Consider the following 18452-nt stretch of genomic DNA (forward strand, 5'->3'; position numbering starts at 1 on the left):
GATCACCCTGGTTACCTCTATGCATTGATCCACACAAGTTTTGCCACTAGCTGCTCTAGTGGGAACATGGTTTGGGAAAATCACTGAAACCTTAAGTTTCACTATAAAGACTGTAATCAACCTTGATATGCTTCAGTGATCTGAGACCTGGGCAAGAGATATATTGCTGAAACTGGACACTAGGAATGCAGAATTGATGAACCACAAGGACATTTTGCAGAACCCTAAGATAAAGATTAAACTAACAAAGGCAATTCAGCAATTGCTCTGAAACCCTCTCTACCTGGAAAAAAAGATAATAAAAAAACTGAAAATATGGACTAATTAGCATGAGAAGAAACAAATCAATCAACAGAATAATAATTCATGAAGAGAATTATAGAAATTACAGCCAATAAACATTAATTTCTTTGTTTGCTAAAATGTATAAATATGAAAAGACTTGAAAGTGCTTATGCATGTTTAGGGAAAGAGCTGGTATCCATCCAGTGCTTTAATAAAATAATGCCTACAATGTAGTACTAAAAATAGTGTTAGAGAGTTTGATTTATGCCAACAGTTTTGGTGACAGAATGGCTTGTGAATTTAATAACACACAAAGCAAAACTGTTCCAAGAGAGGCACCTAGAGCACCTGATTCATCTTGTAGCTCATTTACTCATCCTCTTTATTTTCTTTTTTTGTGAGCCTTCTCTAAACACAGCTGTTTTATAGTTTTGTAGTTGAGCTTCAAAGCTGAAGGAACTGAGCTTGTTCAGTCTCAAGAAGAGACAACTGACAAGAGACCTCACCAATATCTGTAAGTATCTGAAGGAAAGCTTCATGAAGAGGATGGAACCAGGCTCTTCCCAGTGGTGCCAAGCAACAGGACATGAGGCAATGAAGAGAAACTGATTCACAGGAGATTGCACCTGAATATTGAGGAAGAACTTCTTTACTGTGCAGATGACTGAGCACTGGAACAGATTCTGGAACAGAGAGGTTGTGGAGTCTCCCTCATTGCAGATCTTCAAGAACCATCTGGACATGACCCTGTTCTGTGTGCTCTGGGATGGCCCTGCCTGAGCGTGGAGGTTGGATCAGACGACTCAGTGTGATCCCTCTCAATCTCACCCATTCTGTGATCATGTGATTTTGTCTACCTGTGGTTCTCATGGATCCACAAGCAATAATCAGCATTTCATATCCGATAATTTTGTTAGGGGATGGAAAGGAATGCAGGATGGCAACAGGAGAAGTAGAGGCAGCTGAAGAGCTGTGGTGAATTCCTGGTGACAGGACCAATTTCATGGACAGCAATGCTGCAAGGATGCGGGAAGTTGAAGAGGCTGCTTGTCTGGATGCTGCTTCTGTTTGCCAGTTAACAGCACTGCTCTCAGCCTTTCCTACTTGGGTAACAAGCCTCGGCATTACCAAGTGGCGGCCCTCCCTGTGGGAGCCTCAGCAGGAAAGCTCAGGAACGAATGCGCCTAACCAGCACTGCGGGTGGTGAATCACAGGGGAAACTGAGAAGGAACAAAAGACCAGGCAAGAGCTGGGAGTTCGGAGGTCACCAAAGATGGCTTGCATATGGCAAACCAAAGGGGACAGATGAGGAGGAAACTGCAGGGAATTACTCCCTGTTTGGTGTTCTAAGTCGGTTCAGGGCTGGAGCCTAATTGAGAGAGACGCGCTATGATCGGATCTGATCAGATCTGATCGGTCCGACTGGTGTCTGCAAAGAAGAGCGTTCATGCCACACGGAGGGGAGGGGAGGGATTGAATTTATGTAGCTGTAAAACACTGAGGAAGAGGCAAATTGTCTCTCAAGCATTCCAAAACAAGGCTTTTCTTGGATGACATTGTTTGGCCTTATTTAAGTACTGAATACTCTATTTGCATTTGTTAGAGGAAATTGTCATTCTAACCTCAGAGCTGGCAAGCTACACATATCTAAGAAAGAGAGGTAAAAGTGCTTAATCAGTGTTGATTATCAGATAACTAATTCCATTTTACTGATATGAAGTATATTTATTGCAGTCTGGACTTTCCCAGATACAGACGAATGAGCTGAGAAAACCTTCTGGCTAGCAAACTATTTCTTGAATTATTGTGTAAAATATTATAATCTTGTATTACAATGTTCCTAATTTTTCTGTTTTTGAAAAAACCGATCTGCTAAGTGTAGTTCACTTTTACAAAAATTTGCAATAATTGGTGCTGACCAAGAGAGTCCAGGAAACAAAGTATAGAATTACAAGAGTAAATATTTATTCATGTGCATGAGGTGTCCTAGACAAACCGGGTCACCCTGAATGTGGTTTTACATAGGGTTCTTATACCCTTTCAGCACTCCAGTAGAACTAAGTCTAATAACTAAGTCTAATAACTAAGACCCACACTATTGATTTCTAATAATTGTAAAATTTGCCAGGCAACTCTATTTCTGCAGCATTCTTGCTGCTTGTCTATTGATCCAGATGTCCCTGGGGTCAGTTTTGCCTGATAACAGTGGAAGGGGTTCAAAGACATATTAGAGTAACTAGAATTCTGGCTTTATCTCAGTTGTCCATGGGTGTCCTTTATTTTTCGTGGACAGTTCTATGCTACCAAGAAGCAAAGTCCTTATTTCCAGGGCTGGGCTGTCCTTTAGTTTGTTTTACTTGAGTATGAACAAATTCAAAGTCTCCAGTAAAATTCCACTATCTCATTCAATTTCACTGTATTATGTGAACTAATACATGGTAAATGAAGCAAATGCATGCACATATTATTAACAATTATGGAAGTAAACTTTCATAACCCTACATAATGACCTTTGCAGAATAGCTGACACCAGTCAGTAATTGCAAATTGTCCCTGGTGGCTTTCATGGGATCCACACACACAACTTCCAACTGTAACTCGGTAACTGCTCAAAATTACAATGATCACTTACGATTTTTAGCCCTTTGTTTTATCAATAGTAATATTTTTTCTTTTTTTTTTTTTTTCTTTAGATAGAAGATTCCTTAATTGTTCCTTTTGTGAAGTTGAGGGTAAAGTATCTTTGATCATCCTTTTACCTTTCACTGAACCTTTTTCCACTACTATTCTGTATTTCCTGAGCTGAGGGAACATAAAAACTCAAAGAGCTTTTAAAATGCGTTAAATCGTGAATTTACACAGCAGCATTAAACTGCTTTATTCTCTGCTTTTTTTTTCAAATCTCAGCATAAGGCTTATTTTTATAAACTCAATTAAGCACTGAAGTGAGATTTTCACAAAAACTTTTTCTAAGGCCAAGATTTTGCTCCTGTACAGTACTGGTCAGCTTAGAGTTGATTTAAGTCAGGATGTTTTTCTTCACTGTGCATCACCTTTATCTATCCAAAATCTAATCTGCATTTTACTGTCTAGTTAATCAGCTGCATAATGTCCTTCCTAGATCTTTAGTGGGTTTTTGTCCTCAGGTCCCTCAATACCTTGCTATGAACAGAAGGCTGTCACCTGAGTGCCCAGCTCACTTTTCAAGTCACTTGTATGTTGAGCAGGTCCAAGCAGACATGATGCAGCACTGCACCTGTCATCTCTGTTCTACAAGGACCACATGCTCACTCCACCTTCAACCAGCTATTCATGCCAAGACACTTGGTCTTACACCATTACAGTTTTGTTTCTTTTACCGTTGTTGTCAAAAACCTTCTAGAAATCCCAACAGGCTCTATCAGCCAGAAAATTTTTTTCACAAGTTTAAAGATACTCAGTAAACGACAGTGTTCCAAATCGCCATTGGGGATGCTTTCTTAGACTGCTAATCAAAAGATGTAACAACACTCTTGAAGGCAAGATCTCATTCTGGAACTAAAGAAGCTATAATTGAGAGTATTCTTTCCCCCAAGACTGCCCTGTATATAGCTTTCACTTTTCTTTTTTTTGCGACCTGAAGAGCCTCCCAAAATCCAAGATCCCTGAGGATGTATGTCCATGCCTAGACAAGACCAAGCATTCTCAAATAATTCTAATAGAGAACAGATCGGAAAATGTGTCACGGCAACAGAGCTCAACTTTGAAGACATGTACGAGAAAACTTCATTTCAAAGACCTCATCTGACAAGACTTCGGGCCCTGTGTTGGTATGATTTGTTTTTAAAGTGGAGCGATTTGATAATGCAGTGACATCAAAGGTACTTTATAGGGCAATATGCAGTCAGTTAAATCCTCTTTTTCTCCCTTCAAATCCTGCTAAGAACACTTTCTTTCAAAAGACATCTGGATTTCATAGAAAGGATACAAAAATACACAACTACATCATTGTAGTACTTCATTGAGCGGTGCCCGTGAAATGCGTGCCCTAGCACAACAGAGTGGACCGGGAAGGGATGCGGAGAGGTTCTTGGGAACCACAGCGCATCCTTCGGCCTGTTGTGTCAGCGCGGAGGGACGGCCGGGACCGCCAACCCGGCTCCTCATGCGGGCAGCTCCTCACGCGGCGCGGCGCGGCCCGGGGCTCCCCTGGCTCTGCTCTCCGGTTCCGCGGGGCGGCGCGGGCCCGGGGCAGGTGCCGCGCTCGGCAGCGCTGGGTAGAGCCCGGTAGAGCCCGGTAGCGCTGGGTAGAGCCCGGTAGCGCTGGGTAGAGCCCGGTAGAGCCCGGTGGCGCTCGGTAGAGCTCTACGCGCGGCGGGCGGGGCGCGCTGAGGTCAGTTCCGCCGCCGCGCGGCCGGGGGCCGGGCCGGGCCGGCGGCGGGGGGCTCGCTCGCCCGCCCTGCCGGAATGAGCGCCGCAGGGCGGGGCGGCAGCGGCCGCGCAGGACGCGGGGCGGCGCTGCGATCCTCCCGTGTCCGGAGACAACGGGAGCGGCGGCGGCCGGCGGGGTCAGCGCCGAGGGACGCTGCCCTTCCTCCATCGCCCTCGCCCCGCTCCGAGCCAGGTGAGTCCCGGCCCGCCGCTCCCACTGCTCCCGCTGCTCCCGCCGCCTCCGCTGCCCTCACCGCGCGGGGCGGGCGCGGGGCGGGCGCGGGGCGGGCGCGGGGCGGGCGCGGTGCTGCCCCCGGCGGCCGGCGGCGGCACTGCGCGCGGCGGCGGCGGGCGGAGGTTGCGCGCAGCCCCCGCGGCGCCGCGCTCGGGCCCGCGCGCGGGCGGAGCGCCCCGGGGAGGGCAGCGGGAGCGCCGGGAGCGGGGCCGGCAGCAACGGGCCGGGGGCTGCGGGCCCAGGGAAAGCGGGGCTCGGTGCTCGCTGCAGCGGGGACGCCATCAGGCCGCTTTGGACTCGTCTGGACTAAAGCTGTTGTCCAGGTTTGTCGTCTTGGTCATCCTGAAGAAAAGGAGCTGTCGGGTTAGTAAATGTATTCATCAGCGAAACAGAACATCCTGTGTTTTGTGTGCAAATAAGGTTCTTTTGAGTGCTTGGGCATAAGATTGGCTTAATTGAATCCCATATTGAATTTTGTTGCAAGACAGTCTATCATTGAAAAGTATTACATTGGACGCTTAAAATAATTTAGACGTATAAACCGATTTTCTTCTAAATAAATAAGCCAGTGTTAACGTAGATGTAGCCAAAATGTCGTGCAATGTACATTTAATTTAAAAAGTCTGCTTTATAGTTGAGAAGACTAATGGTGTTTTACAGGATTTTTCTAGCAGTCTGTTGTGCATTGTTACTGCAGTAGGTGGTTACAGTCAAGGATCTTTTCTTGCACGTACAAACAGTATGTGGCTAATTTTAGCAGGAATGAAATCTGTGGAAATCAATTTTAACATCTACATGAGTGCTTGGAGATCTAGGCATGGAGGGATATGTGCTTTTAATGGGTCTCTTCCCTCTCTTCTCCCATTTTCTTCAGTGCCATACTTCCTTGCTGTATTTCCTACAGGCCTTAGAACTCAAGAGTAGGGTAATGCTTTGTGCTAGTCAGTATGCTGAGAATATGCAGAAAGACTTTGAAAATCGTTGTAAATTGTGTGAAATGATGAAATGAACACCACAGATTAAAGGAAATTGATCATACATGTAATGATAAACAACTGTATAAACATCTCTGAGCAGTCTAGAATACTGCTTTTGTTAGTAGTTTTTTGGTAATGCCTTGTTTAGCTTATTGCAGGAAGACCACCAAGCAGTTGAATGTTATGACAGAAATGTGTATCTTTCAGATACAAATAAAGCTAGGCCTTGTTCCTAGAGCTGCAGGGAAGCAGACCTCCATTTCAGTAGAATGCTGCATGGTACATACATGTACCTGCATCCATACAATGCCAAAAAATCTTAGTAGATTGGTCAATTTTTCAATCATACATTCAAAAAAAATAGTGATTTCCTTTCAAACGGTGTTTTGCATGACTTTGTAAGTAATCAACATTTTAAGTGTAATTGATTTTTTCTATAGAGTGAAAGAACTGTATATTTTTTAATAAAAATGAGCTCTAACAACTTGGTGCATCGTCCTTGCTCTTCTTAATTGTCTGCATTGTCAATCCTCATTCATTTTGCTTTGAAAAACCTCATGTGAATTTCAGCTAAAAACCAAGAACTGTTACGACTATGTGATTAGCTGTTATTGTGAGACAAAATGGCTTTTTAAGAAGAAATACTTGTAGACGTAATTTCTTTGGTGCTTTTGAATTGTTTGTTTTTTAATACAAAATTAATTATTTTAATTAATGCAATATGTAATACTTGAATGAAGCATTTTGGCTCTCTCCCAGTCATTAGGCCTAAAATTAGTGACTGGTAATTGGCAGCCATGTAGTTGGGTCAGTAGAACAGTTAACTCTGCTGAACAGAGATAGTTGATGTTAAACAGTTAATATATATATATATGTATATATATATGTGTGTATATAAATAAATAAATATATATATATAAAAGTGCCAAATACAGGCAAGGTAATTTTAAGCATACATAGAAATTGATTGAAATTTTTCACCATGGCTCAAATTTTATACACTGCATCCTCCTGATGCTGTGATGCACAGTGTCTTCCAATTCTGCTTAAACTTCTTTGTCTTAGGGGTGACTTATATGGGCATTTCAGTACCAAAGCACACCCTGGTTATTGGCTGCAGCCTGTGATCTTTGTGCCTGTGTGCTTTGCCGAAGTAAGGGCTCATTTATTTGATCACATAGGCTACATGCATCCTGCTCATCACACCCTTTGCATTGGTAGCAGCATGTAGTTCGAACTAAAGGAACCAGAAGCCCTGGAATGTACATATTTTCTTTGAAATGATGAACAAATTTTCGATGTATTTGAAGTAAAGAGAAATTTCCAGTCTGACAGTGGCTACATCAGTGGTTTTGTAACCTACTGCAAAAACCCTTGTAGTGGTTGAATTTGGCATAGTCAGGCTGCAGATGATGTTTCACCCTATTTTCCTTTGTTTTGATGGATCTTTGTTTTATGTACCTGGGATATCCAGAGTTTGGGATGCTTTTTAATTTCTGTGAATCTGTTAATCTCTTGTGTCTTGAGCAGCAAAGTTCAAGATACAATATTGTTGTGTGAAAGGCAGAAATATTTGTTTCGTTGAATGTCTGACCTTTTAATGTCACTGGATTGCAGGTGTTTGGTAGGAGTGAATGGGAAAATTTAGTTTATCGTTTGTGTGATCTCTTTTTTCCATATGTGTTTTTTTTTTCCCTCTCCAAAGTAGGGTCTCTAATTTTTTTTAAAGTTTCCTAATTTGGGTACTTTGTTGTATTTCTTAATATTTTTATATTTTTTTTCTGAATTCATTCCTGTGAAGACAGTAACTGGAATTGACTTTGACACTTTTAGTGTCTTTTATTTCATTTTTCATCTGTCCCATTCCTGTGTTTGCCGTTGAGACTCTTTGTAGACTTCGAGGTCTTCCTTTAATGATACCTTTGGGTTGGTCTGTGTGCACAGACCAACATATGAGTATAACTCGAAAATCAACTATCTGTCTTTTAATCAAATCTTCTGAAACATGTTTCTGCCAATCCTTCAAATACAAAAACAAATCTTTAGGGGAATTCCTCCCCCTCCCCACCTTCCCCAGTGGTATGGAGTGAATGTATGTAATGTTCACCTCCCTGTGTACACTGATGATCTTGGCTTTATGAAATAACTAGAAAAAATATTTTTAATGCAGGCATGAAATGACAATATAATTTTGGGCTTGTTTTATCCAAAATAAGTATAAATGGGAGCTGTTTGTATCAAAACCTTTGTTATTAACTGGTCAATGTTAAGGGTGCATGGTGAAAAACTAGCTAGGGAGACAGCAGATGTTACTTTCACATCAGCTGGTTATTCAGTTGGTTTTTTTACCTTTTACTGGGTCTAGCTGGGATGGAGTTAAATTTCTTGAAAGCAGCCTGTACAGTGCTGTTTTGGATCTGTGGCTAAAACAGTCTTGGTAACACACCGGTGTTTTGGTTGTTGCTGAACAATGTTTGCACAATGTCAAGGTTTTCTTCCCCCCCAACTCTGTTGAGTAGACATGGGGTGGGCAAGAGATTGGGAGGGCACAAAGCTGGGACAGCTGCCCAGAATTGGTCTGGGGATAGTCCACATCTTGCAGGGCTGTGCTCAGCCATGAAGGCTGGCAGCAGAGTGGGGTTGCCTTCCAGGGTGCCTGCTGCTCAGAGACTGGCTGGGCAGTGGTTTTCTTGTGGAAGGTGGTGAGTGATTTCCCTTCTGTCACCTCCCTGCTTCTTTCCTTCTGTTAAACTGCCTTTGTCCTGACCCATAAACTTTCCTGTGCTTCTTCCCTCCTTTGCTCTCCTTGCTCCTGAGGGAGGGGAGGGTGGGACCGCAGGAAGCGGCTCTGTGGCTGCTTGGCTGCTGCCTGGGATCAGCCTGGCCACATATGGAATGCAGGCACACCAACGCTGGGAACCCGTGTTCTAGCAACAGTATTTGTCACAGGTCTGCATGAAAACATGGGTTTGAGCTTAAACCATGGCAGACTTTCCTACATATAGCTGTTTGAATTGGAGAAATTTGGAAGGATTGGTAGCCTGTTCTTCGAATTACCTCTGTTAAATTTTTCTGGCATAGTCTTGGATTGAGAAGCCCAGAACTGTTAAATTGAAATGTTCTGAAAATGTTGGACTGTGTTTCTTGTACTTTCTTGCCCTTTAAAGGTTGTGGATTATTTTTCATGTTTTCCCATAAAGTGAAATCTACAGAGTTTAAAAAACACAAGAAAATTCTCTGGGTTTATACTTTTTTTTTGTGGTCTGGGATGTTGATGGCATAAATTCTCTACACTTAGCTTTCAGTGAGTTCACATGGAGGGCAGTTTCAGTATTAATGGATAGATGTTAACAGCAGAAAAAGGCAAATACTGACATAGTTTCCCCGTTTCCTTTCAGATGCCATGTTCTTTCTTAAAGCTGTATAGAAATGCATAAAGCATCTTTGGTCTGGATCTTAAGCATATCAAGATCTCTTATCTTCTTTCTCCTGAAATAAAACCGTGGATGTCCTGACAGGCCTGCCACTACACTTGCATGTCAGCGGGTTAGTCTTAAGTCTAGAAAATGGTAGTAACCAGGGAAGGATGTTCCATCCGAACTACTGCAAATGTTGTGCTTTTCAGTCTTCTTTAGAATCTGGGTGATAAAGCACATAATGTCATCCACATTAGAATTGCTTGAAGAAAATCTTCCAGATCATGATACAGCAGTCATGTGTACTTTCCTCTTTCCTGCAACGCTGCCATTGATTTGTTTTTCAAATCGTGTGTATTTTCACAGCTGTCTGCATTGCAATGAGATGAGATTACTACAGTTCTAGAGCTGTCCACTAAGGAGTTCTAGTGTACACCCATCCATCTGCTTAAGAGTGAGAAGTTTGTTTTGTTGTCCCTAACCAGTTTTCTAACTTACTGATGTTTGTGGTTACATCAGAACACTTTGAAGAGCCCTATCTTTAGGGCAGCATTGATATATTAGTCATGGATGTTGATGCAGTACAAGGAAGATGATGGAATCGCTGAGTGGTTTGTGTTGGAAGAGACCTAGTTCAACCTCCTGCCACAAGAAAGAATGCTTTCCACTAGACCAGATAGCTCAGGGCTCCATCCAGCCTGGCCTTGAACACTGCCAGAGATGGGGCATCCACAGCTTCTCTGCACAGCCTGTTCCAGTGCCTCACCATCCTCACAGTAATGAATTTCTTCCTAATATCTAATTTAAATCTTCCTTTCTTCAGCTTGAAGCCATGCCCCCTTGTCCTACCAATGCATGCCCTTGTGAAAAGTCGCTCTCCAGCCTTCTTGAAAGCCCCCTTTCAGTATTTGAAGGTACTATAAGGTCTTTGTGAAGCCACCTCTTTATGCTGAACAACCCCAACTCTCTCAGCCTGTCCTCATGGGAGAAGTGCTTCAGCCCTGTGATAAGCTTTGAATGGTTCCAGAGGAGAGGCACTTCCTTGTGTTGGGAGGCCCAAAGCTGGATGCAGCTGTAGTCCAGGGGTGAGGTCTCATGAGAGCAGAATGAGAGAATTGCCTCTCTCGATGTGCTGGCTATGCTGCTTTTGATGCAATAGTATGGTTGCTTTCTGGGTTGTGAGCACATAAGATGCAGGAAAACCTCGTTGGATCAGATATTTAGTCCTGTCAAACCACTGGGGAGATGACAGAATTATTTAGGCTGGAAAAGACCTACAAGATCATCAAGTCCAACCTGTAACCCAGCACTGCCAAGGTAACCACTGAACCATGTCCCTGAGTGCCCAGTTTACATGTCTTTAATATCCCCAGGGATGGGGATTCCATCCCCAGGAGGTAACTCCACCACCTCCATAGGAAACCTGTTCCAATTATTGACAACCCTTTCAAGGAAAAGATTTTCTTAATACTCAATCTAAATGTGCTCTGGTGGTGCAGCTTGAGGCAATTTCCTCTCTTCCTGTCGCTTGTTAACTGGGAGAAGAGGCTAGCACCCACCTGGCTGCAGCCTCCTTTCAGGTAGTTACAGAGAGCGGTAAGGTCTCCCCTGAGCCTCCTTTTTGACACCCCCACTCCTTGTAAGATTTACTCTCTAGACCTTTCACCAGCTCTGTTGCCCTTCTCTGGACTCACTCAGGCACCTCAATGTCTTTCCAGTACCATAGTTTAATTTCTCAATTACCATATGATTATTGTGATGGGAAGCTGCTTAAGTGAACTCAGCACTGTGGCTTTGGAGTCCAAATCAGGCCCTGATCTCTGTGGGTAGACTTGGTGAGGATCTGGACTTCAGAAGCAGAAGCCTTTTTTAGAGTGTATTGGAAAACAGAAGTAACCTCATGCAATTGAGTCTGTTTGTGGTTGCAAGTGTGTGCAACAGTATGTCTATAACTAATGATGTTAGAATAAGAAAGGTGTTGATTGGACTTCATGTATGCCTCAAAAGCCTAATTTGATTGTTTATTTTCCAAATAATAGTGGTCTCATAGTCTTGCCAAAAGCTTAAAGGCTGAGATCTTCCTGTTAAATAGGGAGACAAAATGCTGGAACCTGTGGACCAAACATACTGCATGTGTTAATTTGGTGTTTTACAGTGATATTACTGATCTCCCTCTGCCTTATGTTGCATTGTTTATTTTGCTTGATTGACATTCTGTTTTATTAGGATGAAGTGAATTATTTATATGCTTGTCCACATATATAGAAGTGATTATACTGTAATATTAATAGAAGAAAAAGTAATTAATTTTGCAGCCACAGATTGTTTTGACTTCATTACTTTGAGAACATGTGAAGCATAAATCACATTTTGTTATGAATTAGTGTTCAAGACTGTTTGTATCTGAAACATTGGCACTGATTAGAAAATAACTTCCTTCTGTATGTTAGAAATTTCCATGCTAACTTAAAAATTCTTTTATTTAAAATCAAACTAATAGTTCTGTGTTTCTAGTAACCATTGTAGTCACATTCTGTTTCCCTGTTTATGTATGAATGGAACTTGCATGTTTCATGATATTTTGTCCTGAGTTGAGGGCTGTATGTGAACTGAAATTATACTCTGCTGCTCAGTTCTGTTATCAGGTATCTTGTTTGGCTTATAAATATGTTTCTTAAGTGTAAAATATTTCATTACATGGGAGAAATACCATAAACTCTTCAGGTTTTGATGCATAGCAGGTAATTATATGAATTTGGGAATGTTTTGAATGAGAGCAAATGTTAAAGGATTATTTTATTTGGTTTTAGACTTACTGGTTGTATATGCAGAATACAATCAGTGGTATATTAACAGTAGAATAGCACTCTCTAATTCAGCTGTAGTCCACTAATAGTTCAATTATTAGTTAATTGTATTTCAGCAATCATTGAATCTTAATTGACTTAATGTTCTGCTTTTATTCTTTAGTGCTGCAAGCTGATTGCCTGAGAACATGGAATATAATATGGATGCAGTTGCTTGAACATCATTTCTTCCAAAGCTTATATTCTACAGATTGGTAGCCTGAGTGATTGATTGACAAGAAACGTACACAGGACTGATACCAAGAAAACATTGTCTGTTGCTGTTTTGTTTAATGAAAATCTGAAATGCAGTTGAAAAAAATGAGGGAAATTTTACCAAGATTGTACCCTGACCAAATTAATGATAAAAACAATTCTTTAACTACATCCCCAAAGCAATCTGATGATAAAACAAATCTGTCAAAAGGGGCAGATGACCAAAACTGCTGTTACCAAGGAACTGAGGCTGAGAACAATAAATTGTCACTTATAAGCTGTATAAAGTGCAGAAATGTTCAGAAAATTTCAATGCAAGATATAGAGAAGCATAAGAAGCTTGGGTGGACTGAAGACAAAAATTTCATCTGCAAGAAGTGCAGTCATATTAAACCACCGGCTTTTGATTTTGTTCCTGAGGGTGCCAATGCTGCAGACTATGAAAAACATGAAAGAAAAACTCCAAGTAAAACCCAGAAAACGTTTAAAGTAAAAAATTTTCTGCCAGGCAAATACTACTGTGATAAATGCAGATTTTCAACAAAGGATCCTTTACAGTATAAAAAGCATGTAGGGCAACATGAAGAAATTAAGTTTCTTTGTTCCCACTGTAGTTATGTATCCTACACCAAAGGAGAATTCCAGAGACATTTGGTGAAACACACTGGAACCTTTCCGTATCAGTGTGAGTACTGTGAATATGGTGCTGTTAGACATGACTATATAGTTAAACATACAAGAAGAGTACATGAAACACCCAGAAAACGGCTGTCAAATACTGTCATGAACCACAAGCAAAAGAAGCAGAGTCAAAGCACTTTATGTAAAAAGCAGAAATACAATAAAATTCCTTTCCAAAATGAACTTTCAAATTTGTCATCAAATATGGTTTGTGAGATTCCAAGTAAGGCAACTAAAACAGTCTGCTTGTCTCAAAATGTAGAATGTAGCATAAACACATCATCGGTCCAGGATAAGACAATATTGGAGCCATCTGAAATTAGTGTATGTGAGAATCAAAGTGTGGAGGTTGAAGTTTATTCTCCAAAAACAGAGCCTTTACAACCTGGGATGCCTTTAACAGTAATTGCACCATCTGAACTTGTAGTTCCTTCCAACTGTTTAGCTCAGATAGTAGAACTTAAAATAGTGAATGGAGCACAACAGCTGGTTCTTAAACTAATTCCTATGAAAGAAGCAGCTTACAAACCTGTGAACTGTGCAGAAGAGGAACTTGAGAATCAAGGTATAGAACAATCTGCAGAAGTAAATAAAACTTCTGTGTGTCAAAATGAGTTACTAACTATGGAAGTGAATGTAAATAAATTATCCAGTGTTAGTAAACAGCTTAATTTGGATAGTACGTATGACAAAAATTCGGAATGTTTTTGTTCTTCTGATTCTCAGCTCTCAGGCTATAGCTCTGTATCTATACAGAGGGAAGACACATCAAAATTATGCTTTCATTTGGTGAAAGGTAGTGATGTACATTCAGGTGTTATAGAACTTCATTCTCCATCTCTGGTAATGAACAGTGCTGAAAAAAAAAGTGATATTAAATCCTCAAGGGGGAAAGTAGATGGACAAAACAGCTTGCAGAGTGATACATATTGTTATGAAGAAGGTAAAGATACATACTGTCCAAAATACGCTTTCGTTTCTGAAAGTAAAAGTTCCAAGAATGTTTCAGTACAAGCTGCTCAGGAGGGCCAGAGTTTTTCTGCTGTCCATAAAGAAAAGGATACTTTGTCTGTGAAGAGGGTTGACAAAGAATGTAGGAGTCTGCCAGTCAGCTCTAATGAAGCACATTTAGGTGGAAAGGGTTTTCATGAAAAATCTATTCCATCTTCTGAAGCAGGAAAAAACTTTCACGTTACTAAAACTCCAGCTTTTGAGGATATAACTTTTGGCTTGAGCAAAGTAAAGAGAACTGAAACCATAAGCCAAAAGAGTAATCATCTTCTGAAATCACTTGAACTACAGAAGATGGAAAATAAAGGCAGTCCTTTAGAAGGACCTGTTATTTCATCTGTATTTTCTCTTAGTTCTGGGACTGAAAATGTTCCAGAGGATGTCAGATGGGATGACACAAGACATAGGAAGAAATCGGCAACATTGCTGTGTAGAAAGATTGCTCAACTAATGTCTGCTGCTGAACCTAACATGAAATCCATGCCCTTGAGATGCCAGGCTTCTAGTAAAAAGTTGCTCTTTCCTCAAGAAAGTTCAGCAAGCTGTGAGGGAGCTGTTTGTGCCACTGAAGTGGAACAACCTGCAACTTTGTCTGAAGCACATGGTGGAAGAAGTGTGATTAGTAATGGAGAACACAATGAAGACCAGCTCTTTACATTTGCAAGAACTTCTAAAAGCAGGGTAACTAAAAATTCCCACGTTGCTACCCCAGTGTTTATCCCCAAAGGGACAATGCTGAGAGTGCTGAATGCTACTAGCAGTCAAAGTTCATATGGAATAGAAAACAGGAGTGAAACATCTACTCCTGTGCATCATAATGAAATGTTTCTGCCTCGCCCGGTTCCCGTCAGTGTTTCTGAGACACTCAGCAGTAGTTTCCCATGTTTGCCTAACCAGAGCGAACCAAATGCTGAGTCCCGAACTATATCGCTCAGGCAGAGACCAAAGCGAGAGGCAAGTACTAAAAACAGCAGCAAGCAAACTGGTGTACCATTTCAGAAAAGCAGTGAAGTGAGCAAGCAAAGCAAGCCCTATTCAAAAAGTCCCAAAAATAAGGCAAAACAAACAAGCTTCAGAGAACTTCCTAAGAGGAAAACAAGAGCTCAGTCAGAAACTACTTCAAGTTCTGATATGTCATACCTGTTGACAGCAAGACGTCTTCGACTTCTTCCTCTGAAAACAAATCAGTTGATAAAATGCCCTCGTCGTAATCAGCCAGTTGTGGTACTAAACCATCCTGATGTTGATTCACCAGAGATAATTAATGTCATGAAGACTATCAACAAGTATAAAGGTCAAGTCCTGAAAGTAGTTCTGTCAGAAAGGACAAGTAGTTGTCTTGGTGTCAAGCGTTATCGAAAGCGTCTTACTCTTCAGAATGCTGAGACAGGAAACCAAGCAAAAAAGCAGAGTATGCTAAAAATGAAGCTAAAAAAGACCCACAAAAACAACTACCAAGTGGTGGAAACGTCGCCAGCTGAAGCACTTCGATGTCTGTTTAAGTGTTGGTTTTGTGGGAGAGTATATATGGACCAAGAAGAATGGATTAGTCATGGACAGAGACACTTAACAGAAGCAACCAAGGGTTGGGATGTTCTTTCTCTTCAAGCAAAAAAATATTAAGTGAGAGCCTGGGGGAGGTTTCCCCTCTTGCTTTTCATGAGTGACACTAACTTGCTTGGAATGGAGGATGGAAAAAACTGCTTTATTTTGCCAAAAGTCCTCTGCTGTTAGCAAAGTGAAGAAGAGAGTAGAAGTACAGTGATATAGAGAAGCTGATAGTGAGGATTAGGCACCACTTTGCACTCTTGTGATTAAAATTTGTATTGGAGGTCAGCTTCATCTGCTCCATAGGAGAAATTTGAAGAAGATTTGCTATGCAAACATCTTTCTAGTTACTTTAGGATACTGTTCTGTATGTGGTTTGTGCTAGGTCTGTATGGATTAAAAATCTTAGGTGATGAGACCTTTGTAAATTTAACAGGGTTTAGTTTGCTTTATTACAGCATGGTGTTTCAGAGATCAAGCGCATCTGTATGGAAATGCACCTTTGGTCCTCCATGGACAGCAAGTGTATGACATAGGTTTTAGTGGCAAATAAAGCACTATGCATATAAAGTAAAATTTGAATGCAAGTGCTGTGTTTTGGTGAAATAAAAACACTTCTGATGACTTCAGAGGAGGTACAAGGGTGTAAATGAAAAATCTATGGAATCAGTTACTCCTGACAGCACTGAAAAATTGAATTTTGTTTAGTACTGAGTCTCTACCTAGACTGCATGGTGTAGATGCGAGGGAGCAGAACACTGTCAGGATTCTGTGCCATCAAGCCAGAATACCTTCAGGCTTGGGCTGATAGTGAAAAGCACTTCTCTATATGGCCTGAAGGCTGTTCTAAAATAGTATTAGCCAAACATAAACTCTGTACCACCTTGTGTGTGATAGAAGCATTTACAGACTTGGTATTTGGTTAGAACTCTAGTTGGTGAGCTTATTTAATAGGGAGCTTGTTGAAGACTTTTCAAACTGAAAAGCCACGTTGCACAGCTTTTACATTGACAGTGTTGAACCAGATTTTCAGTGCAATCTTTCATCATACTTAAGAATTTGGATGTTACAATTTATTTTTTGTAGGCCTCAAATTCATACAAGCATGTGCCTAGTTACAGATTATGTCTGATACGTACTGACTTCAGTGCAGTGTAAACATTGCTCAGTTGCTTAAACACTTCTCTAAATCAGGGCCAAATTACAGCTTTTTAGTAAAAATAGGGATGGATGACACTGAAGTTACTGTTTCTGTATGTGAGCTGTGGATGTTTCTCTTCATCTTGTCAATTTTACATCATTTTAGAATCATGTAGAATAAAGTATATTGAAGCACATACTTAAAATTAAAATAATGTGTTACAGTTTCAGAAATATGAAAATCAATACTGATTCTAATGCTGGATGTGTGTTCCATGTTTGAATTGGGACTTCTCTGGTAAACTGGTAGTCCCTAACTCTTTTAACTGATGGTGCATTTTTGTAAACAGTTTAGCTGGAAATATTTTTTATATACTCCAGCAGATTATACATTGTTTTGATAAAATATTTATCATATCTACATTAGAATGTAAATATTTTAAAACTGCATCTGACTGAGGTTTACTTTCAAAACCACTTATTGCTTTCCCATAATTTTGCAATACAGTGTTAAAATCCTTCTGATAGCTGGTGCTTTAAGTCAGATCTTTTCATCATGTACACATGGAAAATTTTTATATCATTTGTATCAGACTAAAACTATTCCACAGAACAAACTTTGTTTTTCCTGTTTTGTCAATAATAAGGAAATGACAGTTCTCATTTTGTATTCAAATGGAATTATATTTTTTTAGATGGGTATACTAGAGGTATTTTTTTTCCCCACTTCATATGCTTTGATGCCAAACCTAACAGTGCTATTTGCATTTTCAATGATGAAGATAGTTTCCATTTTAAAATTACAGCATAACATAAAAAAAGAATACTGAAATGGTCAACACAAAAAACCCCATGGTTAACATTCCTCCTTTGTTTTAGTTCCTTCAGTCCAGGTTACTGGTTGAATTAATTTTGTTTCTGTAGAAGCTACCAAATAAATAGTTTTGAATTTTGTTTGTAAGAGTTGTCACTGGCAAAATCAGAACATTGCTCATGAAAGCTGTACTGGGGGGAATGGGGAGAGTGTTGCTGCTCAGCTTTGTGGATTCTGGGTGGTTTAAGTATACTAGTAATGCTTGTCTTCTGTAAGCAAGTTTACTGTTTACTTTAGTAAACATCTGCAAAGCTCTGTACCTCACTGCCATTAGTAAACATCTGCAAAGATCTGTACGTTGCTGCCATAATCTGTTATCTAAATTGTTAACCCTTGGGGTTTTTATGGTTTTTAATTTAGATTTTTTTTTTTGTTTCAACATGAAAACCTTTTGTAAGTTAAATTGTATTGCGGTTATGAAATTCTTAAAGCAGATTATGTCATGCTTTTTGTTATGAACTCTGCTAAACTCTTTTAGCAGCTTCTGTTTTATTACTTTTTTTAGATAAAATTATGTCAGAATAATTTCCTTGAGGTTTAACAGTGTCATCAGTTTGAGAGAAATAGTTTACAGTGGATGTTTTCTTCCCTTCTGACTCAGCATTGAGAAATAAAAAGGTTGAAACAAAATAACAATTAACTGCTAAATTTTTTTAGAACTAGTTTGTACGACTAGTTTGTACGTCATAAATTGCGTTGGAATGTTGTGGTTTTGGGCTTGAGTGGTTTTGTTCTTCTTGTTCCTATTCTATAAGGATAAAGTAACTAAGGTTCTAAAGTAACTAGGTTATTGTAATACACCTGTTTGGTATA

The 18452-nt window shown here is 40.4% G+C and overlaps 1 protein-coding gene across 4 annotated transcripts; it reads left to right on the plus strand.

The window, feature by feature from the left end:
- The first annotated feature begins 4747 nt into the window (after window positions 1-4747).
- Window positions 4748-17949, plus strand: ZNF518B (zinc finger protein 518B). 4 transcript variants are annotated; one of them, XM_030270751.4, is made up of 2 exons: window positions 4748-4888; window positions 12294-17949. In XM_030270751.4, exon 2 carries the CDS (start codon window positions 12476-12478, stop codon window positions 15698-15700), a length of 3225 nt encoding a protein of 1074 aa, XP_030126611.4. In that variant the 5' UTR covers window positions 4748-4888; window positions 12294-12475; the 3' UTR covers window positions 15701-17949. The 4 variants fall into 4 exon arrangements, with proteins under 4 accessions (XP_030126611.4, XP_012429127.5, XP_030126610.4 ...); XM_012573673.5 differs by lacking the exon at window positions 4748-4888 and adding an exon at window positions 5040-5293; XM_030270750.4 differs by lacking the exon at window positions 4748-4888 and adding an exon at window positions 5041-5253.
- The last annotated feature ends 503 nt before the right edge of the window (window positions 17950-18452 follow it).

Source organism: Taeniopygia guttata, chromosome 4 (assembly GCF_048771995.1).
Source record: "Taeniopygia guttata chromosome 4, bTaeGut7.mat, whole genome shotgun sequence".
Lineage (NCBI taxonomy): Eukaryota > Metazoa > Chordata > Aves > Passeriformes > Estrildidae > Taeniopygia > Taeniopygia guttata.

Bases quoted from the DNA above. Each gene is read 5' to 3' on its own strand.
- ZNF518B (XM_030270751.4), top strand. From the start codon at position 12,476: ATGCAGTTGAAAAAAATGAGGGAAATTTTACCAAGATTGTACCCTGAC.